The following is a 25,809-nucleotide window of genomic DNA, read 5'->3' as shown; positions in this document are numbered from 1 at the left end:
AGTGTGATTTCTATGTGTAATCAAGGCCACTCCATAGACAACGATACTATTACAGTGATTTAATAATTTACTAATACGTCGCTCTTTAGCGGATTAATCGATTCTACAAAAATGCCCATACGAGTTGTGGATGAAGGGCTTCCCCTCTATGTGTCGTATTTTCGTGTGTATGCATATGTAGGTGTAATTCCACTAAATAAAGATGAAAATCGCCATGGAGTTCGGCAACACTCACCTCCTTTTACCAGTATTAGGTCTGGTTCCCGCTGAAGCCTGTCGAAGCCCCCATCGTCGCAGCTCTTGGCGTGAGACGCCGCCTTGTCGTACACGGCCCCTGGCTGGTTGCAAGCTAGGTTGTGGCTGTGGTTCCTGCTGCGGGTGAGGCGGCTGCGGATCACCAGCGCCAGCACCACCGAACACAGCACCAGGGAAGCCACGGCTCCCGACACCACCGCAACTATTGGCGCCACTGTCAACAGGTTCAGATCGACTCCGAAGGACTCTGCTGCGGCTGCACTGGTACGCCTCTCGGCGACGTCTATGGACGTGTGGTGGAGGAGGACCGTTGCTGTGGCGGCTCCTTGGGAGTTCCAGGCTCCGACGGAGAGCTGGTACTCCGTCCCAGGGGCGAGGCCAGTCACCGTGAAGTGGGGCTTGGTGTGCTGCTGCTCCTGGGCCCCCACCACCACCCCCGCCTCACCAGACGACTTCAACTGGCGCACCTCCAGCGTGAAGGTCTGCGTGAGGCCGCCGCTCCAACCGGCCTCGCACGATACCACCACCTCCCCGGCGGCGCTGGCGTTGTGCCACACGCTGCAGTTGCGCACCGGCTCCGGCACAGCTGTTGGCACACGTTAGGACATTACACGAATACAACAAAATCTCTCGCAATGGCTGTTTGTCTTCATTGTGAAGACCATGTTTTATATTTATGTATGAGTGGGAGTGGCGGGGGGGGGGGGGGGGGTATCCGGCTTGTGCCTCGGTCTCTCTCACCTCTTCCACAATTGTGTCTTGCATCCCTTTCCTTATCCTTTCGTCTTCCCAGTATTAGAAGAACTGGGAAGCGAGGGAAAATGTTTTCAATTCTGTAACCATCTTCACTTCACAACCATCATGATTATATAAATTTTAACCACAAAAGACCATCACAAATCATACTTACATCACACTATCATCCTCACTATAACCATCTTAGCTATTCACAACTATCGTCACTGAAACTAACGACTACACTCACAACCTGCGACGATCTACACTACACACGACCATCCTCATCAATGTAACTATCTTCACTATATATTGTCTTCATCTCTGTAACCTTCATTACTACCCAGGTGGCGCTGGGTTCCCCATCAATGACTTTCCCAACTCTTCACCATCTTCTCTACCCTTCACAACCTTCCCAACCCTTTACCATATTCCCCACTACCACTCTCCATCACCTTCCCTAAACTTCACCCTCTTTCCTATGTTTCACCATCTTCTCCACCTTCACCATCTTCCCCACACTGTCACCTTCTCTACTCTTCACCACTTTCTCTTCGTCACTGTTACTGTCTTTAATGTACACACTTTTCATCCATTAATAAACTTCATAAGGCAAACTAATATATAAACATGATACAAATAATATGCTTAATGAATCTTGGCGAGGATGGAGTCTGGTATTTAGCGAGGCGGATAGGGAAAATATTAAACATAGAATAAACCATATATTAGATGGGATGTTGTGAAGTCACTGTTGGCCGCGACCCCGACTAGCCTATGTCCGTCCCGTACCCCAGACCATTCATTCAGGCTTCTGGCTTCCAACCTTGCACTGACAGACATCCTCCCTTATGTGTATATGCATTAAATAACTTTCTTTGTTTCTTCCATTTTGAGTTACCTGTATTATGGACGTAGTAACCTATTCAGTCTTCATTGATAGTCAGTAACAGATCGTCACTGATGACAGAGGTTGTCAAAACAAAATGAAAACCTTTAACACACAAATATTCAACACCACAAACAAAAACAAATACAAGTATACGTGTATAAAGAATAAATAATAATATTTATTAAATTTGAATAAAAAGTTACGCTAGACACGTCAGGCCCTCCACCTCCCCCAGACACGTCAGGCCCTCCACCTCCCCCAGGGCCCCCAAACACCCCACTGCCCCCACACTCACCCGCCGGGACGACCAGGTAGACGCAGGGTTTGGGCTGCGGGCCCACCTCGTTGACGGCCCAGCAGAGCAGCGTGCCGAAGTCGTGGTGCGTCTTGGGCGTGTAGGCCATCACGCTGCGGTTACGGTGGAAGTGTGTGCGGTTCTTGGGGATGTAGACCACTTCGGTGGAGGTGTTGAAGGCCCAGCGGAAGGTGTGGGCTTCCGGGTGGGCGTCGACGCCGCAGGTGACGTTAACTTGTTGTCCGCGGGCACTGCCGTAGGTCCACTTCTGTTGACCAGACCACACACTAGAAATTGAAGAGACGACGACGTTTCGGTCCGTCCTGGACCATTCTCAAGTCGATTGTGTTTCTCAAGTCCATTCTCAAGTCCACTTCTGTTGCTCCGAGCACACTGGCGAGACTGACGAGTAGGAAGGGAGGGGGGGGAGGGGTAATTTATTTGTGGGTATGAACAAATAAAGTGCAAATACACTCACACAAAACCATATCCTTATAACAAACCCCGAATTCCTTCATACACAGACAAACTCCTCCACACCCATCCCATATACACAGACATACTCCTCCACACCCATCCCATATACACACGACACATTCCACCCCACCCCCCCTTCCCCAACACCTAACACACGAATCCCTTATAAGCAAACCTTCTTTCGGCACTAAAGCTTCACTAATAGAAGAAAAAGACGAGGTGTGATCAAGACATCCAAAATATTCAATGGAATTGCCAAGGTTAACAATGACAGGCTATTTGAAAGTGCTGTAAATTAACCAAGATTAGACATGTGGAAACTAAGTAAACTAATGATCCACAAACATGTTGGAAATAATTTTTATTTTTTTTCAGAGCAATAATTAAGTGGAGAATCCTAGAGAGTGAAGTAAGACTCAGACTCAGACTCAGACGTCAGGCTCCACTTTAGATATTGATGCGAAATACCTACATGCAGTTCTAACAGGCAATCTGTTGATTGTAGACAGGTGGAATCCTGGATTTCAAGTAAGTATTGCATGTAGAGTGAGAACGGAGTAACTCAATTATCTCCGGCAAAACCTCCAAGCGTAACGTATATACTGGAGCTGAGGCTCATTGTCCAATACAAACGAAGCTCGTCCTACTTCCTTACATTAAAATAATAGGAAACTCCACCAACACCTGGGAGAGGGAGGCAGCTACCTTTGCTGTAGTCTACTTCATAGAAACACCAAATAAAGTTGTGTCAGATTATCGCTGACCACCTGTCTTCGGTACTCACACTGCATGCCAGCTTACCTGATACCTGCTCTTGGTTTTCTGCAAAACGTTGTTATGTCTCAACTCTCCGTATCTCTCCCACAATCTTATATTCCAGCTAGTTAGTGCCCAGACCCACTTTTCTAAACCGTCCTCACCCCAAGGTCGCCAAGGCAGGGAGCAATAATAATTAATATGCTCCAGTATAAATATACTTGGAAAAATGACGTATATATACAACAGAACTCACAGCTCTCTACCCTCTGTAGTAATCGATAAAAACATATGCATTTAAACATACGACATATATGGTATGTTATTATGCCGTTACTGTTAAAATTCGATATCTCTACAGCTCCAATAAACTCTAAGCCTAATCTATTCTGGCTTGCTTAGTCCCCTTTAATATACAAATTAAGTAGCTGTTATTTCCTCAACACAAATTGATCACATCAATACTTGTCTCATACTAACAATCACAGTAATATAAATATTCTTCTGGTTGCTAGTATCCTACTGCAGGTCAACTCTACGTGAATATATTATCTCAGTAATAATAATGTCATAAGTGTCTACTCGTCACAGCCTAACGTGGTTCATTTTAAAGAGTCAATACAACTTGACATCTCATAAGATTATATAAATGTCACATATATAAATGTATATATATCTTTTTCCAGCCTTACATAGCCACTCACTGCGTCATTTATTCCATATAACCTGCCTAGAAGTAATCAGATCCATCGTAATAATTTATTATGCAAAGAAATAGATTTCTCCCTTTTGTCATCATAGTAAGTTTAGGCTACAAGCTACGTAAGATTTCAGTCATTAATCATTCAAATATATTCATGTGGAATGTAAACGGATTTATCTCCTCGAGACCTGTTCAGATATGTTCTTATTTCCCCACCCAAACAAAGGATAACTCTCGTTTCACTAAATTTTATCTTCTTATCTAGAACAATGATGTCTACATTTCGTCTGGTTGGTAACGCCAGGCAACTTCTGGGCCAGTAGTCAGTTGCTCCACAAGTGTGGCGTCGCCCGCCGCGCTGGTCGTTTAACCCAGCAGTCTAGGCATGTCAAACTTAGGGTCCCCAGAGGGCCATATGGGTCACATTTGTGATGTCATGAGGGCCACACACCATAGTTTAACAAAAGAAAAATAAATATTTAAAACGGCAGCATAGACTTCTATGCAACAGCAACAAATACATTGTACAAAAATTACAACTTGAACAAATAATAAATATATATATACAAAATGAACATATGTTTACAACTATTTAATATGTTTTAGTATTTTGTCGTGAGGCTTGATACTTCTTTTTAATGATAATTTGTGCTGTCTGGCTGAAATATCTGTGCAGGTCTCAGTTTGATCAGAAATGACAAGTGTGGATCAGTCAGCCTTGTTCTCTGAGAGGTTTTTGTTGATTTCATGAGGGAAAATAACTGATCACACACATAGGTAGAACCGAACATTGTCATAATCCTTGTGGCAAACTTTCTGAAGTTTTTAAATTTTCAGGTAAGTATGAAAAGAAACCAGGTATCCTCACTTCAAGATACTTTGCTCTGAGTGTAGAATCCGACTACATTTCTAATAGTGCTATCTGTAGGCTTCCTTCTGCCTTGCCAACATCAAAGGTGAATGGTGCCGAGAATAATGCAAAGTGGTGTTCAAAAGATGAGAAATCACGAAATCTTTCATGAAATTCCTTTGACAACAATTCCAGGTGACTGTCATACTTAACAAAGCAAACTACAGACTTAGTATTGGCAGTATTTTTCAGCAGACAAATGTGACTTCCATAAGCTTAGTCTTGTAATGAAGCATTTAATGTCATCATACAACTGAGTAATGAGTTTGTTTTTACCTTGCAATTTCAAATTAAGATAAGTTAATTGTGCAGTAATGTTCACAGCAATAGCCAGATCCTGGAGCCAATTTTTATATTTTATTTCCTCTATGTTTTCAGATTCAGATTCAGATTCAGATGTTTATTCAGGTAAGGTATATACATACAAGTGATGTTACATTAATGGATTGATATATAGATAGAGCTAGTACATACAATGCCTAAAGCCACTATTACGCAATGCGTTTCGGGCAAAACCTTCGGGTTTTGACCTTCCATTCCCCTCCCTTTCCTGCCCGTTGTCGCCGTGAGTTGGGGTTGGTGGGTCCTGCCGGGGTGTGATGCTCCTTGGGACAGTCCTCTGTCCTTTTGAAGCCTTATGATCCTGCTGTCGTCTTCACAAATTGTGCTGGATGCCTTTTCTTCTTCTCTATTTTTCATCCCCCCCCCTCCCCCTCTTCTCTCTGATTGTCATTTCATACCGACTTTTTGCCATTCTTGATTATTCATTCAGATGTCTTCTGTTTTGACGCCAGATGCTTGGGGAGCCACACTCTCTCACCCGTAAAACTGTGGTACCCGACATTGCAAGTGAGGCGACACTTTTATTGTCAATCTTTGCCTTCGTTGATCTCGACGGACTGACGGTTTTAAGGTGGCGATTGTAAGGGTTTATACCTACGATGTACCCATGTAGGGCCCCATCTTGTCGGGTGTCCTATCCTATAATTATGGCACTAAGATGGGTATGGGGGTTTATTCATCGATTAAATTTTTACCTGTTCGTTTATATGCCGATGTCTGACTCTCTTTTAACTTCTCAGGCTTGTCGGGTGGGCGACCAGGCTCCGAGTCGGACTGTGATAGAAGGCCAGGCTCTGTAGCCTCTGCTACATTGGGTCCAGACCAAGCTGTTTCTCTGGCTCTCCCGACTGACCCTCTCTGCTCCACTCCCACCTGTGTGGCAGAGTTGAGCCCCAAGCCCCCAGTGGTGACCACCTCATCACCTGGAGTGGCTCCATCTCTCATTGTAACAACTGCATCTTTTTAGCCCCCTTCTTATTGGGGGGTACTCGGAGCCGTCACGTCTGCAATCGCATACACACACTTCCTTTCAGTTCTACTACATTCCAAGTTATGTTTGGTCCTGGTACATGGACTAAGTATTATGATCTCAGTCATGAGGACTCTACACGTCCTGATGATTTACTAATTCATAAACATCTAGTTGATTCGATGGATACTTTTGTTACTTTCATCCCCACCCGAATGGGTACACATGTCGTTTCAATGGGTACACAGCCGCTTCCTTCTCTGGAAGGGGGTGCCCACTTAGCCCCGATGTCCAGCATTGGTGAGACCCCTGTTCAGATCTCCAAAAATGCCTGGTTAAATGCCAGCATTGGCACAGTTATTCTCCCACATCATGTTGTGACTGGTGATAGGGAACTGAAAGACTGCCACAAGAATATTAAACTTATCCTTGAGGCCCAAGGCCATTCTATCCTCCAGATTGATATGTTACGACCCTCCCCCCTCCCCGCACGAGGGGGGGTCACTCGACCCCCTCGTGGTCATCGTCGTCAGCCTCTTCACATAGTGAAGATCACTTTTGATAGTAGGTCTCTTCCGTCTTCTGTAATTCTTGCTTGATGCTAGATGCCTTTTGGTAATTCTGGTAATTCGTGCCAGATGCTCCATTCAGGAGTACATTTCCTCTCCTCGCCTCTTCAATAGGTGCTGGAGATTTGGGCATGGTTCCTTCACATGCACAAGTAAGGTATCTCTATGCCCCTAGTGTGGAGACTTAGGTCATTCTAAGACAGAGTGCTCTTCTTCCCAAGCTCACTACATTAATTGCGGTGATGCCCACCCTACCTTCTCCCAAGCTTGTGTGCACTTCAAATTTAAGGAAGCCATCCTCAATTTGAAACATCACGATCATCTATCTTTTCCTGAGGCGAGACGCCAAGTACGCAGTCTTCCCTCTTTTTCTGGCATGCCTTATACTTGTGTGTTGCGTTCCACTTCTCCTCACTCTCTCCCACTTTCTTTGTTTTGCAATCGTTTCCCGGACACCTCCACCACCACCTCACCTGCTCCTTTGCGTTCTGAAGCTGAGCTGTCTGGTTCACCATCTGGTGATTCCTTCCTTCCTTCGCAGTCTTCTCTGTCTTCTAATCCCTCTTTTCCTTCTCTTCCCAGTTTTTCTTCTCTGCCCTCCCCCTCTGTATTTTGGCCCTCCCCACCGTCTGTCCACCAGGCCATTGTCTATCCTCCTCCCAGCCATTTCCATGTTGCCAGCTCTCATTCTCTTTCATCAGTTGATACTGGCGAGGCTGTCGCCCAGTACATTGCTGCTGGTACACCTGTTTCTTTACGTCAGAAACATAAGCCATGCTCCTCTTCTTCCTCCCCGGCAGGTAAGAAGGCATCACTCTCTTCCTCACCTTCCGACCTGGACTCTATCCATGTATCTCCTCCCATTTCAGTGGCTGAGTCCCTTGTTCCAGTTACCTAGGTTCTCTTGGTCCTCGATTCTCTCTCGGATACTGCCCTGGTTGAGGTGCACTCCCCTGTATCTGTCCCCTTTCCCTCTGATTCCCTTGACCAACCCTCTCGGATGCCTCCTACCACTCCGGACTCGGTCAGTCCGCCTCTGGTCTATCCTACTGCTGTCTTGACTCCATTGTCCTTACTAGATTTACCTATGCCCCGTAACCTCGATGTCACTAATCCTGATCCTGATCTTTCTTAGTATTTATATACTGTGTTCTTTTTACATTGTTCTCTGTTCCTGTTCTCTCTATTCTTGACAATGTCTATTTTACTATGAAATATGCATGGATTTTATGCCAACTTTCACGAACTCCAACTTCTGATAACACAGTTCTCCCCACTTTGTGTCTGTCTCCAGGAGCCGATGTTTGGCGCTCGTCCTGGTCGCTTTGGCGGTTATTCCTTTCTCCCCCCCCCCCCACCTTCCCTCCAAGATGGAGGTCTATATTTGTACTGCCTTTGCTGCAAAGACCCCCAGTTGTTGCTGTTCTTTTTTTGACCTGGAACAGATATATGACACCACTCTGAGATACCATATTTCGTCCCAACTCCGTTCTTTTGGCCTTCGCCAAAAGAATCTCCCTTTCCTCCCCAATAATCTCCCTTTCTTGCTACAAAGCTTCCTCTGTAGTCGTTCCTTCAGAGTGTGGCTTGGTGCCACTCTCTTTGTCTCTTTTCGGTAACACGAAGCTGTACCTCAAGGAAATGTTCTGAGTACTACTCTTTTTCCTGATAGCCCTCAATAGTCTTCTTTCCTCCCTCCCCTCTGGCATTTTCTTTGCTCTTTATGTTGAAGATCTTACCTTCTGCTGTCACGGTGATGGCTCACCTTCCCTCCAACGATTGTAACTTAACTTGTAGTAACAAGGCTTCAACTTGCGATGAGTACCGTGTCATCCTAGGCCACCAATCATGGTTTCAAGTTCTCTACAACTATAACTTGTGCTATATCTTTTTCGGAAGCAGATCGTTCTTCCCTTCCCTTTGCCACTTTGTAGTAATCCCCTTTTGTACAAAGATTCTGCAAAGCTTTTGGGGTTAATCTTTGACACACATTTGTCTTGATCGCCCCATGTCTCGAACCATATTTTGGTTCGTGTTACCAATATTTCTCTTCATGTCGTTCATCCTTGCCCACATGGAGGGTCCCCCTCTCTAAGTTTTGTAAAACCCTGACCCACGTGACTAAAGCTTTACCCGTCCTACAGTTCTGAAGCACTTTTTCCTTGCACACTTTTCTTCGCACTCCCACTACATTTCCATCTTTACAGATGAGTCCAAGTCTGTAGATGGTGCAGGCTACTCTTAGTTTTTCCTGACCACACCTATATGTGTCGCCTGTCTCCAAAGACTAGCATCTTCACGGCAGAACTTTATGCTATTTTGTTTGCTCTTTGTGGGGGTTTTCTTTTTTGCTTTCACGACTGCAATGCGTACGTCACCAATGTACATGTGGCAGACGCTTCGCGAAACTGTCGGAATTAGCAGAATAGAAAATACGAGAGCAACCATACAAGGCCTGGGAGCAAGGTCGAGTTAGAGTCCTTGAAGGTCTCTTCTCAGACTAGTCGCACCTGGTCCTGCTCTACGTTGATCGTTGGAATCTCCTCAAAGATTTAACACTTTAAGGGACTCCTAGGGTCCTCATCACATTTATAGTTTAGTGAATATAGGCAACTCGGTGTTGAAGACACCTAGAGCTGAAGGCTTGAGTAATACTGGCAGTATTCAGAAGTGGTTCAACGGAAACACTGCATAAAGCTTAACAGTAGTTTATTTACTAACTTAACCACTAATACAAAGGGTGCTTGATTTACTTTAGATTGGCGTCAGAAAGGCTATGGTTGCATTATCAACCTAACTGCCGGTATGCAAAGGGATCACAAGAGTTCCAACCGGATACTCGTTAATGATGATATGCAATAAACACAATGGCACTGTCAATGGGACAGGCAATAACATGCACAATAATAACAATCACACGCAATAACTAAATGTGTGGTGTATGCGAAGCTCACATTCACAGATGAGTGAAATGCCGTGATACCACACAGATAACACACATTCACCGTCGATTCACCTATAACCTGTGACAGGTATAAGAAGGTGAGAACTGTGGTTGATCCCTCAGATCAACACAGACACAATAAAACAATGACAAGATCTTGTACTTACAGATGGGGGTACCTCTCTTATTCACTCACTCACTCAGGCACATTTATACAAGCACTCGTAGGTGGCCTGATAGCTGGTTTCGCTCGTAGACATGAAGGGTACTCATAGTAGGGCGTGCTGTATGCTTAACAGACAGACACACGCTCACACACTGGCACTGGTGGTGAGTAAGGGTGGTGACGTCACGTGGTACAGTGAGGGCGGCGACGGGCTACACACCCGGGACAGAGTGGCGGCTGGCGGCTGCAGGTTATATGGTACCAAGGGGAGCCGGTTGGCCAAGCGGAGAGCATGCGGGACTTATGATCCTGTGGTCCTGAGTTCTATCCCAGGCGCCGGCGAGAAACAATGGGCAGAGTTCCTTTCATCCTATGCCCCTGTTACCTAGCAGTAAAATAGGTACCTGGGAGTTAGTCAGCTGTCACAGGCTGCTTCCTGGGGGTGGAGGCCTGGTCTAGGACACTAAACAGCCCCGAAATCATCTCAAGATATACCATGCACTACACAGTACACTGTGGTACAGGTACACTGTGGTAAAGTCACACACACAGATTACTTAGGTGGCGGCACTGTCTTAGTTCACTCTAGGTCACTCACAACGATCTTTGTCGCCAGGGGTTTCCTGATACCAGTCTGTTTCACTCTGGTGATTTTGTCACTATAGGCTTCTGAACAATATATTCACAATCGTGATTCTGGGCGAGTGTGGGTATATCGAAAAGACGCTGAGTTAACTTGGCGGTGAGGAATGGACGGTGTTCAGTCTATTGGCCGAATAGACAGAACAGGACATGTCCTCTGTGTAAGGGCTCCCTCACGTGAATGCTTTTTCCTGAGGCTCAAAGCATCTTGTGAGGCACACATAAGGGATTACAATTTGACGAATAGCATTGCAGCAAATGAGCAGGAACCAATCATAATGACCGTTCGATGATCAGTAGGAGAGGTGATGTAATGACCACGTCATAGCTGTTATTCTCCATTGCGCCAGTTGAGGTTGACCCCAGGGTCATCCTGTCGCCTCGCAGGCGTTACCTCTCCTCTCTTACGCTCTGCACCGGCCAATGTACCCACTGACCCCTGGTGGCAAGTATGCTTAACTTCCCTGTATCTACTTCCTGCCTGGACATACTGCGGCCTCCGTATTATGAAAGTGTTCCTGGTTAAGTGGGCATTCTGGAGATACCCAACATGCCAGGTCACTATCCAGGGTTAAGAGAGATGGTCCTTGTACACGAAGGTCTGTGCACTTTGCACTGCAATGAACCAATCCAGTCAGCTGTGGGAGAATCTTGAGAAACCATATTCTCACTCTCTTTGTCAATTGTTTTATTGCTGTCAATCTTCCTTTGTTGTTGTTGTTGTTGTCGTTGATTATCACAGTGCCCTCATGGCTCTGGAATCCTTTAATCCAGTCCATCCTGTTGTAGTTGAAATGCATCTTTGGTTGTTGCTTATATCCAGCAGATTTAGGACGGTAGAGTTTTGCTAGGTCCTAGCCAAATTGGTGTGCCCATAAACGAGCATACGGACGGTGCTGCCAAGGAGGCTATCCGCACTTGTCCCCTTTCCTGTAAAAGTGTTCCTTATTCCGATCTCTACCCGGTTATTAATTCCTCAATCCTTGCCCTGCAGTTGTCAGGGTCGTTAGTCTTCTGTTACTGGTAACAAACTACGTGCTCTTGAGGGTAGCATGTCCCTATAGCCTTTCTCCAACCACTGTAATCGGCGATGGGAAACGGCTCTAGCGAGGTTCGATAATTACTTACTTGACCTTTCATCTCCACATACAGAATTATTTCTCGTCTCAACAAATAGAATCTTTTCAGCACTCTGTGACATGACAACCAGCGGACTTTTGTGTAGAATGGAGCATCGATAAAGTCATTATCCATAACTTCCAACAACTGGCTGAGTTGGTGGTGGTTAAGAGCTCGCCCTCTGATATAGTTCACTGTCTTTGTGACCAAATTAAGCACATGGTCCAATTTTAAAATCTTTTAAACAAATTTAATGGTGAATAATGCAGTTAAAATGTTCAAATGATGAATCTGGATGCGAGTTTTCTATTTTTGTTTGTTACTTGGCAGCAACACCATTATGTCTGTCAACCGTATTCGCAGCACCGTCGGTAGATAAGCATGCAAGTTTACTCAAATCCAAACCATAGTCATGCAGAATCTGCTCGACTTTCTCAAAGATGTACTGGCTTGTTGTAGTGTCATGCATGGTGGAAGAGTTCAAGTGGTTCTTCATATATATTAAATTTACTGTCACGGTCCCTGATGAAGACCGCAAGCTGACCGCAAGAGAAATGTTTAACTCTTGATGATGCGGCCTTCAACTGTTGTTTTAAATCACATGACATTTTATCAATCCGTTCAGCAACAGTGTTCCTGGTTAATTAAATATCTTTGAATAAATGTGCTTTCTATGGACACACAATTTGAGCCGTTTTTACAAGGCATTGCTTTGCAAAATCTCCTTCACGGAAAGAATTTTCACTCATGGCGATCATTCGGCTGAGTTCATAGCTTGCAGTAACGGAAGCAATATTCCCTTTCTCAATTTTCGTAAAACAGGTCTATTGCTGTCTGAAGTTAAGGCTTCAATTCTTGAGATAGGAATTAGGGCTTCATATATATCGTAAGATCAAAGATTCGTTTCATAATGTCTTTCCAAGTTGTACTCTTCTGCAAATTATAATTATAAACTGCAATCTTGACCGTTAAGTGACCAAATTAAAGTATCCCTTGTGTGAGCCGCGGGTGTGCTTGCAAAGGGCTGCATGTTTGACATAGTTGCCCTAGTCAATTTATCTGTGACCATATAATGTATAAACTCAGTTTAGCTCCCAGGGACGTGCCTTCATAATCACATGTCCTGGTACTCAGCTCTGGGTCCCCAACTCACTTGGGGACACAAGTGTTCTGGACACTTTACAGTCCCTCACACAGGGATGCAGCTACCCTCACAGTTCGCCCGGGGCTCTACCTCTTGGTCCCCCACTCTTGTAATAACATCAAAGTACCTCTTAAGGGCCGGACCTCACAGCCACCCCTGGGGCTTCAATCGCAACCCTCCGTGTCAGTAATACACCTCGCAGCCGCTCACTCAGCCTCGGCCTCTGAGTATCTCATTAGTCGCTGCTCACTGAAGTTCCTCCAAAAACCCCTACAGAACCTTATTTCTGGCGCCTGCAGACTTACCATCACAGTGCGTGGCTCTTGTTCCAGTCTACTGGTCGATGGTGTCTCACACACTAGACGATGGCCGAGCCTCTTCTTCCAAGCTCCTGGTTCCCTTCGTTCAACCCGTTCTCGCACTTTCTTCTAGCCAATATTGACTTATTAAATACGTGCATATGACATACTAATTTATTGTAAATATTTTAGTTTACCTTGAAAAGCTTCATAGAAAACAACAACCTTACCTAACCTTCTTAGTATGTTAAGATAAGCATCTTATTGCTTCGTAATTACAATTATTACTTAACCTATACCTATAATTGGTTAAGTAATAATTGTAATTACAAAGCAATAAAATGCTTATCTTAACATACTAAGAAGGTTAGGTAAGGTCGGTGTTTTCTATGAAGCTTTTCAAGGCAAACTAAAATATTCACAATAAATTAGTGTGTTACATATGCACTTATTTAATAAGTCAATATTGACTTAAAGAAAGTGAGAGAACGGGTTGCTTCGTTACCCTCCATTCTTTTCCTTCGATGTGGACTCCCTGCCACAGTGACCACTTGTTATGGACCCGAGTCCAGCGTCCGAGCACGGAGCGGTGACGACAACGCCATCTGTTGGTCAGCTCCCGAAACCCCCTCCAAGTGGACGATGCCATCTAGTGAGGACGGGATATACCAGCCACGAGGGCTGGATTCCCGTCTTAATCAGCTCGTGACATAGCCGCTGCTGACCTCTGGTGAGGTAGCGCTTAGACAGCAACGCCATCTATGGAGTGGATAGGTGGAAGTTTGTGTCTAAGCATGTAAGTGAGGTGCCCTAGAGTGTCCCTAGTACTAATGGCGTGTCTGATTACAGAGTCGACCTGGGACTGCTGTATTGGACGATGAGGCAGTCTACCCAAGGCAGCCATAGTCTCGCCACGTGTTTGCTGCAGAAGCTGTGAGTCACCCGGTCGGCGGTGAGCCGGTCGGCCGAGCGGACAGCACGCTGGACTTGTGATCCTGTGGTCCTGGGTTCGATCCCAGGCGCCGGCGAGAAACAATGGGCAGAGTTTCTTTCACCCTATGCCCCTGTTACCTAGCAGTAAAAATAGGTACCTGGGTGTTAGTCAGCTGTCACGGGCTGCTTCCTGGGGGTGGAGGCCTGGTCGAGGACCGGGCCGCGGGGACACTAAAGCCCCGAAATTATCTCAAGATAACCTCAAGATAACCCCCGGACGAACACTGTTGAGTGCGTTAGCCTGCCTGTGACGTGGCAGTAACAGGAATCGTCTTATCTGGGGGCTGGCTGGTGGGAGAGACTGGCCACTGTAGTGCAGAAAGAGGAGAGTGATCTGAGGAATCACACGCATCACACATGGAGGCCTCGTAGCCTGGTGGATAGCGCGCAGGACTCGTAATTCTGTGGCGTGGGTTCGATTCCCGCACGAGGCAGAAACAAATGGGCACAGTTTCTTTCACCCTGAATGCTCCTGTTACCTATCAGTAAATAGGTACCTGGGTGTTAGTCAGCTGTCATGGGCTGCTTCCTAGGGGTGGAGGCCTGGTCAAGGACCGGGCCGCGGGGACACTAAAAGCCCCGAAATCAACTCAAGATAACTCAAGATAACACGAGGCTCCTGCCTAGGGCTCGCAACCCTAGTATCGATCGTGGAGTGGCCTACACAGCGGAGCTGATCGGAACCTGCCAGCTACAGGCTGGATTTGTGGTTGAAGGCCTCCACGACGGTGCACCCAGTGGGACTGTGATTTGGCTGGCCTGTGGCCGGGGTAGATTCGCCGAAAGAATCAGAGGATTCATCATGGGCCACGACGAAGAGAACCAGGGCTACTCATCGTGAGCACCGTGGAGCATCCCGTGTCTTCAGAGGAAGACGATTCTGTACATTGTGTATTTATACCCCCCGTGTGACAGTTTATATATTTATTTATGGTGATGGTGATTATATATATATATCTCTGAGCATTTGTATCCCTTCCCCTTTCATTTACTTGCGTTACGGAACACACCCCTTGAAAGCCACTACTAACTTGGGGCCGGATACCCAAACTCTAATAATATCAGAGAAGAACCCAGTTGCGACCCAATAGGGCCGTAACACCACTTCTTGTAGCACCAGTCCCCGCCTCACTTCTCTCTCTCTCCAGGTGCGACAGTCAAAGAACGCGTCCTCTTGACTAGTGACCGCCTCCGAGGTCAGGCTCCCAGGCGCCGCCATGTGACACGCCCTCACCACATCTTCCCAATCTCGGCCAATCTGGCTATCAAACAGGAGCAGGTTCTGGTCCACAATCTTGCTGGTAGTCTCAGTCTTAACTTATTACACTTCGAGTCCCCTCACCATCTTCATAGTTCCAAAACTAGTCCATGAAAAAACTAGGCTCAGATACAGGACGGACAATCTTGAGATGATTTCGTGGCATAACGCCCCCGCGGCCCGGTCTTCGACCAGTCCTGTTTTTGTTACACCCCCCCTCCCCAGGAAGCAGCCCGTAGCAACTGTCTAACTCCCAGGTACCTATTTACTGCTAGGTAACAGGGGCATCAGGGTCAAAGAAACTGCCCATTTGTTTCTGCCTCCACCGAGACTCGAACTCGGAACTTCGGGACTATGAATCCGAAGTGTTGTCCACTTAGCTGTCAGGCCCGTATGAAGTGTACGAAGTTCCCTTACAGCTTGCTCACCCTTGACATCAAGTAGCCATCACTTGAGCACTAACACAGGGCGCTATACTCTTCCTTCTCCCAGGAGACCACGACGTGACCACCAGAGGCTCTGTGAACTGACGAGTCTCGCCACCAGAGGGCGTCTCGTCGGAGTGACGTCACCGTCTTGCAGGACAGTGATTGGTTCAGACCGCCTTCCTCTACTTAGTCTGTAGTCGCAGGCTCAATCCCAACTTATAATCCAGGAGGAGACACGTCGCCTCTGATTCCTCCTCCTCACAATATATCCTCTTGACTCTTAAAATTACTCATATATATTAGTGTAGTGTTTTTTTACCCCCTACATATATCTATTATCATATCCTCAGTTATATATAGATTTACATGTTCTCAGATATGTAGGGAACGCCCAGGATCAACTCTCACCTGGAGGCAGCCTGGGCTGCCACCACTCTTAATCATGACAGTAAAGATAGGTGATCACCTACAAGGTTCCGTCTCCAAAAACCCAATGGAGTCGTGAAGACCTCCATTGGATGTGTTCTCCAATAGATCTCCAAACATCTCCAATGTTCACCTCCCACCCATTAATACTCTCCATAAACACCTCCCCAGCCATTAATACTCTCCATCAACCCTCCTCCCACCAAACACAAGTATCAACAATCCAACGAATGAAAACATCTGTCTCTACCACAGATGAACGAATAACCTTCCTAAACAAACAAACAAACAAACGAACAATCTACATACCCACACAAGAACGTTCTCCAGCCACACATACAACAACCACCTCGCACTTAACACACAACCAACCCCTCCCCCCCCTCAATTCAAACAAAAATTCTGCCACAATAAGCAACACCTCTTCTTCCTCACAAGACATGCTCCTCCACACACAATCCCGACTTGTTAGCTTACAAAGAAAACTCCGCTCCTACTCAAAAACAACCCTTCCGATCCCAGCAAGACAACATACAACTATGTTTTCTCTCTCCGCACAAACAAACAGCAACCCCCCCCCCTCCTACTCATTAACCTCAACAAACACACACACACACACACACACACACACACACACACACACACACACACACACACACACACACACACACACACACACACACACACACACACAGAAGAGACACTGAACTACAGGCCAGTGTCCTTAACTTGTGTACCATGCAAGGTGATGGAGAAGATCGTGAGGAAAAACCTAGTAACACATCTGGAGAGAAGGGACTTCGTGACAACCCATCAACATGGGTTCAGGGAGTGTAAATCTTGCCTTACAGGCTTGATAGAATTCTACGACCAGGTGACAAAGATTAAGCAAGAAAGAAAAGGCTGGGAGGACTGTATTTTTTTTGGACTGTCGGAAAGCCTTTGACACAGTACCCCATAAAAGGCTGATGCTTAAGCTGAAGAGACAGGCAGGAGTAACTGGTAAAGTGCTCCAGTGGATAAGGGAATACCTAAGCAATAGAAAGCAAAGAGTTAGTCAGGGGTGAGATCTCAGATTGGCGTGAAGTCACCAGTGGATTCCCACAGGGCTCTGTACTCGGTCCTATCCTGTTTCTGAAATACGTAAACGATCTCCCGGAGGGTATAGACTCATTCCTCTCAATGTTTGCTGACGATGCCAAAATTATGAGAAGGATTAAGACAGAGGAGGACTGCTTCAGGCTTCAAGAAGACCTAGACAAACTGAAGGAATGGTCGAACAAATGGTTGTTAGAGTTTAACCCAAGCAAATGCAATGTAATGAAGATAGATGTAGGGAGCAGGAGACTATATACAAGATATTATTTGGGAAGTAAAATCCTTCAAGAGTCTGAGAGAGAAAAAGACCTGGGGGTTGATATCACGCCAGATCTGTCCCCTGAAGCTCATATCAAGAGGATAACATCAGCGACATATGCCAGGTTGGCATATGCCTTAATATATAAGAACGACCTTTAGAAACTTGTGTAAGGAATCTTTCAGAACATTTTATACCACATATGTTAGACCAATCCTGGAGTTTGCGGCTCCAGCATGGAGTCCATATCTAGTCAAGCATAAGATTAAACTGGAAAAGGTTCAAAGGTTTGCCACCAGACTAGAACCCGAACTTAGGAGTTTGAGCTACGAGGACAGACTGCGGAAATTAAACCACACGTCACTGGGAGACAAAAGAGTTAGAGGGGACATTATCACCACATACAAGATTCGCAGAGGAATTGATAGGGTAGATAAAGACAGGCTATTTACCACAAGGGGCACACGCACTAGGGGACACAGGTGGAAATTGAGTGCCCAAATGAGCCATTGGAACGTTAGAAAGAATTTTTTCAGTGTCAGGGTAGTAGACAAGTGGAATGCATTAGGAAGTTATGTGGTGGAGGCTGACTCCATATACAGCTTCAAGTGTAGATATGATAGAGCCCAATAGGCTCAGAAACCTGTACATTAGTTGACTGACAGTTGAGAGGCGCGACCAAAGAGCCAGAGCTCAACCCCCGCAAGCACAAGTAGGTAGGTACACACACAAGAACTATCACTAATACACGCACGTGCGCTCACTGAGTGCACAAATGAGCCTCAGAGAGTAGAAACAATATTGTTCACAGTCAAGAGTAGTCAATAGTAGTAGTTAATTTAGACTGCTTCCACCACATCACATTAGGCCGTGATGATGGTGGAGGCAGACTCCCATGCACTCTTACAAATGATGATAGAATACAGCTCCACATAGGATCAGGAACATATACACCAACTGATTGGTGATTAATTGATTGACAGTTGAGAGGCGGGACCAAACAGCTGAATCTCAACTCTCGAAAGGTTCACCTAATTCACCAACTCTCCTAGTTCACCTAAACTCTTTTAGGTGAACTAGGTGAGTACACAGAAAACTCAGTATACAAACAGAAGCTCAGAGCACGTGTAATATGCTCCTCCGCCAGCAGTCACAGGATTATATGTTGACGTTGTGCCTCGCTGAGTCTTTGTTGGACGCTACTGAACTCCAGCCTCGGTCATGGCGACCAGGAGGAGGATGAATGAGAGCAGGGGAGAAGAGAGAGGGAGAGAAGGGGAGAAGAGAGAGGGAGAGAAGGGGAGAAGAGAAAGGAAGAGAAGGGGAGAAGAGACAGAGAGAGAGAAGGGGAGAAGGGAGAGGGAGAGAAGGGAAGAAGAGAGAGGGAGAGAAGGGGAGAAGAGAGAGGAGAAGAAAAGAGAAGAACAGGAAGTTGACTAAGCAGTGAATCAAGAAGAAAATGAGGACGAAAGGGGAAGGAGTAAGGAAGCGGGGTAAGGAACAAATTGAGATAAAGAGAGAGAGAGAAACAGATGAGTAAGTAACAGGATAATGAACAGACTAATGGAATTGGACGAGAAACAGACAGGAACGTTATGAGAGACAGGAACGTTATGAGAAACAGGAACGTTATGAGAAACAGGAACGTTATGAGAAAGACAGACTAAGAGGGCAGAGAGGAAATGAGGGGAAAGTGTAAGGAGGAAAGAGGAGCGGTCAGAGAAACCTAACAATTGTAGCGAAAGATGAAAGAGGCGAGGAGCCAGGGCGGAGGGGTGGGGTGCAGCGGGTGGGTGGAGGGGTGGGGTGCTGCGGGTGGGTGGAGGGGTGGGGGTGCTGCGGGTGGGAGGAGGGGTGGGGGTGCTGCGGGTGGGTGGAGGGGTGGGGGTGCTGCGGGTGGGTGGAGGGGTGGGGTGCTGGTGGTGGGTGGAGGGGTGAGGTGCTGCTGGTGGGTGGAGGGGTGGGGTGCTGCGGGTGGGTGGAGGGGTGGGGTGCTGCGAGTGGGTGGAGGGGTGGGGGTGCTACGGGTGGGTGGAGGGGTGGGGGTGCTGCGGGTGGGTGGAGGCGTGGGGTGCTGCGGGTGGGTGGAGGAGTGGGGTGCTGCGGGTGGGTGGAGGGGTGGGGGTGCTGCGGGCGGGTGGAGGGGTGGGGTGCTGCGAGTGGGTGGAGGGGTGGGGTGCTGCGAGTGGGTGGAGGTGCTGCGGGTGGGTGGAGGGGTGGGGTGCTGCGGGTGGGTGGAGGAGTGGGGTGCTGCGGGTGGGCGGAGGGGTGGGGTGCTGCGGGTGGGTGGAGGGGTGGGGTGCTGCGGGTGGGTGGAGGGGTGGGTGGCGTCTAGTGTCTCACACACTAGACGATGGCCGAGCCTCTTCTTCCAAGCTCCTGGTTTCCTTCGTTCAACCCGTTCTCGCACTTTCTTCTAGCCAATATTGACTTATTAAATACGTGCATATGACATACTAATTTATTGTAAATATTTTAGTTTACCTTGAAAAGCTTCATAGAAAACAACAACCTTACCTAACCTTCTTAGTATGTTAAGATAAGCATCTTATTGCTTCGTAATTACAATTATTACTTAACCTATACCTATAATTGGTTAAGTAATAATTGTAATTACAAAGCAATAAAATGCTTATCTTAACATACTAAGAAGGTTAGGTAAGGTCGGTGTTTTCTATGAAGCTTTTCAAGGCAAACTAAAATATTCACAATAAATTAGTGTGTTACATATGCACTTATTTAATAAGTCAATATTGACTTAAAGAAAGTGAGAGAACGGGTTGCTTCGTTACCCTCCATGCTTTTCCTTCGATGTGGACTCCCTGCCACAGTGACCACTTGTTATGGACCCGAGTCCAGCGTCCGAGCACGGAGCGGTGACGACAACGCCATCTGTTGGTCAGCTCCCGAAACCCCCTCCAAGTGGACGATGCCATCTAGTGAGGACGGGATATACCAGCCACAAGGGCTGGATTCCCGTCTTAATCAGCTCGTGACATAGCCGCTGCTGACCTCTGGTGAGGTAGCGCTTAGACAGCAACGCCATCTATGGAGTGGATAGGTGGAAGTTTGTGTCTAAGCATGTAAGTGAGGTGCCCTAGAGTGTCCCTAGTACTAATGGCGTGTCTGATTACAGAGTCGACCTGGGACTGCTGTATTGGACGATGAGGCAGTCTACCCAAGGCAGCCATAGTCTCGCCACGTGTTTGCTGCAGAAGCTGTGAGTCACCCCCGGACGAACACTGTTGAGTGCGTTAGCCTGCCTGTGACGTGGCAGTAACAGGAATCGTCTTATCTGGGGGCTGGCTGGTGGGAGAGACTGGCCACTGTAGTGCAGAAAGAGGAGAGTGATCTGAGGAATCACACGCATCACACATGGAGGCCTCGTAGCCTGGTGGATAGCGCGCAGGACTCGTAATTCTGTGGCGTGGGTTCGATTCCCGCACGAGGCAGAAACAAATGGGCAAAGTTTCTTTCACCCTGAATGCTCCTGTTACCTATCAGTAAATAGGTACCTGGGTGTTAGTCAGCTGTCATGGGCTGCTTCCTAGGGGTGGAGGCCTGGTCAAGGACCGGGCCGCGGGGACACTAAAAGCCCCGAAATCAACTCAAGATAACTCAAGATAACACGAGGCTCCTGCCTAGGGCTCGCAACCCTAGTATCGATCGTGGAGTGGCCTACACAGCGGAGCTGATCGGAACCTGCCAGCTACAGGCTGGATTTGTGGTTGAAGGCCTCCACGACGGTGCACCCAGTGGGACTGTGATTTGGCTGGCCTGTGGCCGGGGTAGATTCGCCGAAAGAATCAGAGGATTCATCATGGGCCACGACGAAGAGAACCAGGGCTACTCATCGTGAGCACCGTGGAGCATCCCGTGTCTTCAGAGGAAGACGATTCTGTACATTGTGTATTTATACCCCCCGTGTGACAGTTTATATATTTATTTATGGTGATGGTGATTATATATATATATCTCTGAGCATTTGTATCCCTTCCCCTTTCATTTACTTGCGTTACGGAACACACCCCTTGAAAGCCACTACTAACTTGGGGCCGGATACCCAAACTCTAATAATATCAGAGAAGAACCCAGTTGCGACCCAATAGGGCCGTAACACCACTTCTTGTAGCACCAGTCCCCGCCTCACTTCTCTCTCTCTCCAGGTGCGACAGTCAAAGAACGCGTCCTCTTGACTAGTGACCGCCTCCGAGGTCAGGCTCCCAGGCGCCGCCATGTGACACGCCCTCACCACATCTTCCCAATCTCGGCCAATCTGGCTATCAAACAGGAGCAGGTTCTGGTCCACAATCTTGCTGGTAGTCTCAGTCTTAACTTATTACACTTCGAGTCCCCTCACCATCTTCATAGTTCCAAAACTAGTCCATGAAAAGTAGGCTCAGATACAGGATGGACAATCTTGAGATGATTTCGTGGCATAACGCCCCCGCGGCCCGGTCTTCGACCAGTCCTGTTTTTGTTACACCCCCCCTCCCCAGGAAGCAGCCCGTAGCAACTGTCTAACTCCCAGGTACCTATTTACTGCTAGGTAACAGGGGCATCAGGGTCAAAGAAACTGCCCATTTGTTTCTGCCTCCACCGAGACTCGAACTCGGAACTTCGGGACTATGAATCCGAAGTGTTGTCCACTTAGCTGTCAGGCCCGTATGAAGTGTACGAAGTTCCCTTACAGCTTGCTCACCCTTGACATCAAGTAGCCATCACTTGAGCACTAACACAGGGCGCTATACTCTTCCTTCTCCCAGGAGACCACGACGTGACCACCAGAGGCTCTGTGAACTGACGAGTCTCGCCACCAGAGGGCGTCTCGTCGGAGTGACGTCACCGTCTTGCAGGACAGTGATTGGTTCAGACCGCCTTCCTCTACTTAGTCTGTAGTCGCAGGCTCAATCCCAACTTATAATCCAGGAGGAGACACGTCGCCTCTGATTCCTCCTCCTCACAATATATCCTCTTGACTCTTAAAATTACTCATATATATTAGTGTAGTGTTTTTTTACCCCCTACATATATCTATTATCATATCCTCAGTTATATATAGATTTACATGTTCTCAGATATGTAGGGAACGCCCAGGATCAACTCTCACCTGGAGGCAGCCTGGGCTGCCACCACTCTTAATCATGACAGTAAAGATAGGTGATCACCTACAAGGTTCCGTCTCCAAAAACCCAATGGAGTCGTGAAGACCTCCATTGGATGTGTTCTCCAATAGATCTCCAAACATCTCCAATGTTCACCTCCCACCCATTAATACTCTCCATAAACACCTCCCCAGCCATTAATACTCTCCATCAACCCTCCTCCCACCAAACACAAGTATCAACAATCCAACGAATGAAAACATCTGTCTCTACCACAGATGAACGAATAACCTTCCTAAACAAACAAACAAACAAACGAACAATCTACATACCCACACAAGAACGTTCTCCAGCCACACATACAACAACCACCTCGCACTTAACACACAACCAACCCCTCCCCCCCCCTCAATTCAAACAAAAATTCTGCCACAATAAGCAACACCTCTTCTTCCTCACAAGACATGCTCCTCCACACACAATCCCGACTTGTTAGCTTACAAAGAAAACTCCGCTCCTACTCAAAAACAACCCTTCCGATCCCAGCAAGACAACATACAACTATGTTTTCTCTCTCCGCACAAACAAACAGCAACCCCCCCCCTCCTACTCATTAACCTCAACAAACACACACACACACACACACACACACACACACACACACACACACACACACACACACACACACACACACACACACACACACACACACACAGAAGAGACACTGAACTACAGGCCAGTGTCCTTAACTTGTGTACCATGCAAGGTGATGGAGAAGATCGTGAGGAAAAACCTAGTAACACATCTGGAGAGAAGGGACTTCGTGACAACCCATCAACATGGGTTCAGGGAGTGTAAATCTTGCCTTACAGGCTTGATAGAATTCTACGACCAGGTGACAAAGATTAAGCAAGAAAGAAAAGGCTGGGAGGACTGTATTTTTTTGGACTGTCGGAAAGCCTTTGACACAGTACCCCATAAAAGGCTGATGCTTAAGCTGAAGAGACAGGCAGGAGTAACTGGTAAAGTGCTCCAGTGGATAAGGGAATACCTAAGCAATAGAAAGCAAAGAGTTAGTCAGGGGTGAGATCTCAGATTGGCGTGAAGTCACCAGTGGATTCCCACAGGGCTCTGTACTCGGTCCTATCCTGTTTCTGAAATACGTAAACGATCTCCCGGAGGGTATAGACTCATTCCTCTCAATGTTTGCTGACGATGCCAAAATTATGAGAAGGATTAAGACAGAGGAGGACTGCTTCAGGCTTCAAGAAGACCTAGACAAACTGAAGGAATGGTCGAACAAATGGTTGTTAGAGTTTAACCCAAGCAAATGCAATGTAATGAAGATAGATGTAGGGAGCAGGAGACTATATACAAGATATTATTTGGGAAGTAAAATCCTTCAAGAGTCTGAGAGAGAAAAAGACCTGGGGTTGATATCACGCCAGATCTGTCCCCTGAAGCTCATATCAAGAGGATAACATCAGCGACATATGCCAGGTTGGCATATGCCTTAATATATAAGAACGACCTTTAGAAACTTGTGTAAGGAATCTTTCAGAACATTTTATACCACATATGTTAGACCAATCCTGGAGTTTGCGGCTCCAGCATGGAGTCCATATCTAGTCAAGCATAAGATTAAACTGGAAAAGGTTCAAAGGTTTGCCACCAGACTAGAACCCGAACTTAGGAGTTTGAGCTACGAGGACAGACTGCGGAAATTAAACCACACGTCACTGGGAGACAAAAGAGTTAGAGGGGACATTATCACCACATACAAGATTCGCAGAGGAATTGATAGGGTAGATAAAGACAGGCTATTTACCACAAGGGGCACACGCACTAGGGGACACAGGTGGAAATTGAGTGCCCAAATGAGCCATTGGAACGTTAGAAAGAATTTTTTCAGTGTCAGGGTAGTAGACAAGTGGAATGCATTAGGAAGTTATGTGGTGGAGGCTGACTCCATATACAGCTTCAAGTGTAGATATGATAGAGCCCAATAGGCTCAGAAACCTGTACATTAGTTGACTGACAGTTGAGAGGCGCGACCAAAGAGCCAGAGCTCAACCCCCGCAAGCACAAGTAGGTAGGTACACACACAAGAACTATCACTAATACACGCACGTGCGCTCACTGAGTGCACAAATGAGCCTCAGAGAGTAGAAACAATATTGTTCACAGTCAAGAGTAGTCAATAGTAGTAGTTAATTTAGACTGCTTCCACCACATCACATTAGGCCGTGATGATGGTGGAGGCAGACTCCCATGCACTCTTACAAATGATGATAGAATACAGCTCCACATAGGATCAGGAACATATACACCAACTGATTGGTGATTAATTGATTGACAGTTGAGAGGCGGGACCAAACAGCTGAATCTCAACTCTCGAAAGGTTCACCTAATTCACCAACTCTCCTAGTTCACCTAAACTCTTTTAGGTGAACTAGGTGAGTACACAGAAAACTCAGTATACAAACAGAAGCTCAGAGCACGTGTAATATGCTCCTCCGCCAGCAGTCACAGGATTATATGTTGACGTTGTGCCTCGCTGAGTCTTTGTTGGACGCTACTGAACTCCAGCCTCGGTCATGGCGACCAGGAGGAGGATGAATGAGAGCAGGGGAGAAGAGAGAGGGAGAGAAGGGGAGAAGAGAGAGGGAGAGAAGGGGAGAAGAGAAAGGAAGAGAAGGGGAGAAGAGACAGAGAGAGAGAAGGGGAGAAGGGAGAGGGAGAGAAGGGAAGAAGAGAGAGGGAGAGAAGGGGAGAAGAGAGAGGAGAAGAAAAGAGAAGAACAGGAAGTTGACTAAGCAGTGAATCAAGAAGAAAATGAGGACGAAAGGGGAAGGAGTAAGGAAGCGGGGTAAGGAACAAATTGAGATAAAGAGAGAGAGAGAAACAGATGAGTAAGTAACAGGATAATGAACAGACTAATGGAATTGGACGAGAAACAGACAGGAACGTTATGAGAGACAGGAACGTTATGAGAAACAGGAACGTTATGAGAAACAGGAACGT

General features: G+C 46.7%; 1 protein-coding gene across 1 annotated transcript in view; it reads right to left on the bottom strand.

Moving 5' to 3' along the window:
* Positions 1 to 31: 31 nt before the first annotated feature.
* LOC138354825 (uncharacterized) overlaps positions 32 to 25,809 on the bottom strand; it is a 269,019-nt gene continuing 243,241 nt past the window's right edge. The window contains exons 7-11 of the mRNA XM_069309325.1: positions 13,225 to 13,347; positions 11,785 to 12,012; positions 11,328 to 11,510; positions 2,178 to 2,445; positions 32 to 841 (exon numbers count right to left, since the gene is read on the bottom strand). Coding sequence (XP_069165426.1) covers positions 147 to 841; positions 2,178 to 2,445; positions 11,328 to 11,510; positions 11,785 to 12,012; positions 13,225 to 13,347 — 1,497 coding nt within the window. The 3' untranslated portion in view covers positions 32 to 146. The remainder of the gene's footprint in view (positions 842 to 2,177; positions 2,446 to 11,327; positions 11,511 to 11,784; positions 12,013 to 13,224; positions 13,348 to 25,809) is intronic.

The sequence above is a fragment of the Procambarus clarkii genome, chromosome 64 (assembly GCF_040958095.1).
Source record: "Procambarus clarkii isolate CNS0578487 chromosome 64, FALCON_Pclarkii_2.0, whole genome shotgun sequence".
NCBI lineage: Eukaryota > Metazoa > Arthropoda > Malacostraca > Decapoda > Cambaridae > Procambarus > Procambarus clarkii.
The sequence above is the reverse complement of the archived record's forward strand: the minus strand, read 5'-3'. Positions and strand labels throughout refer to the sequence as shown.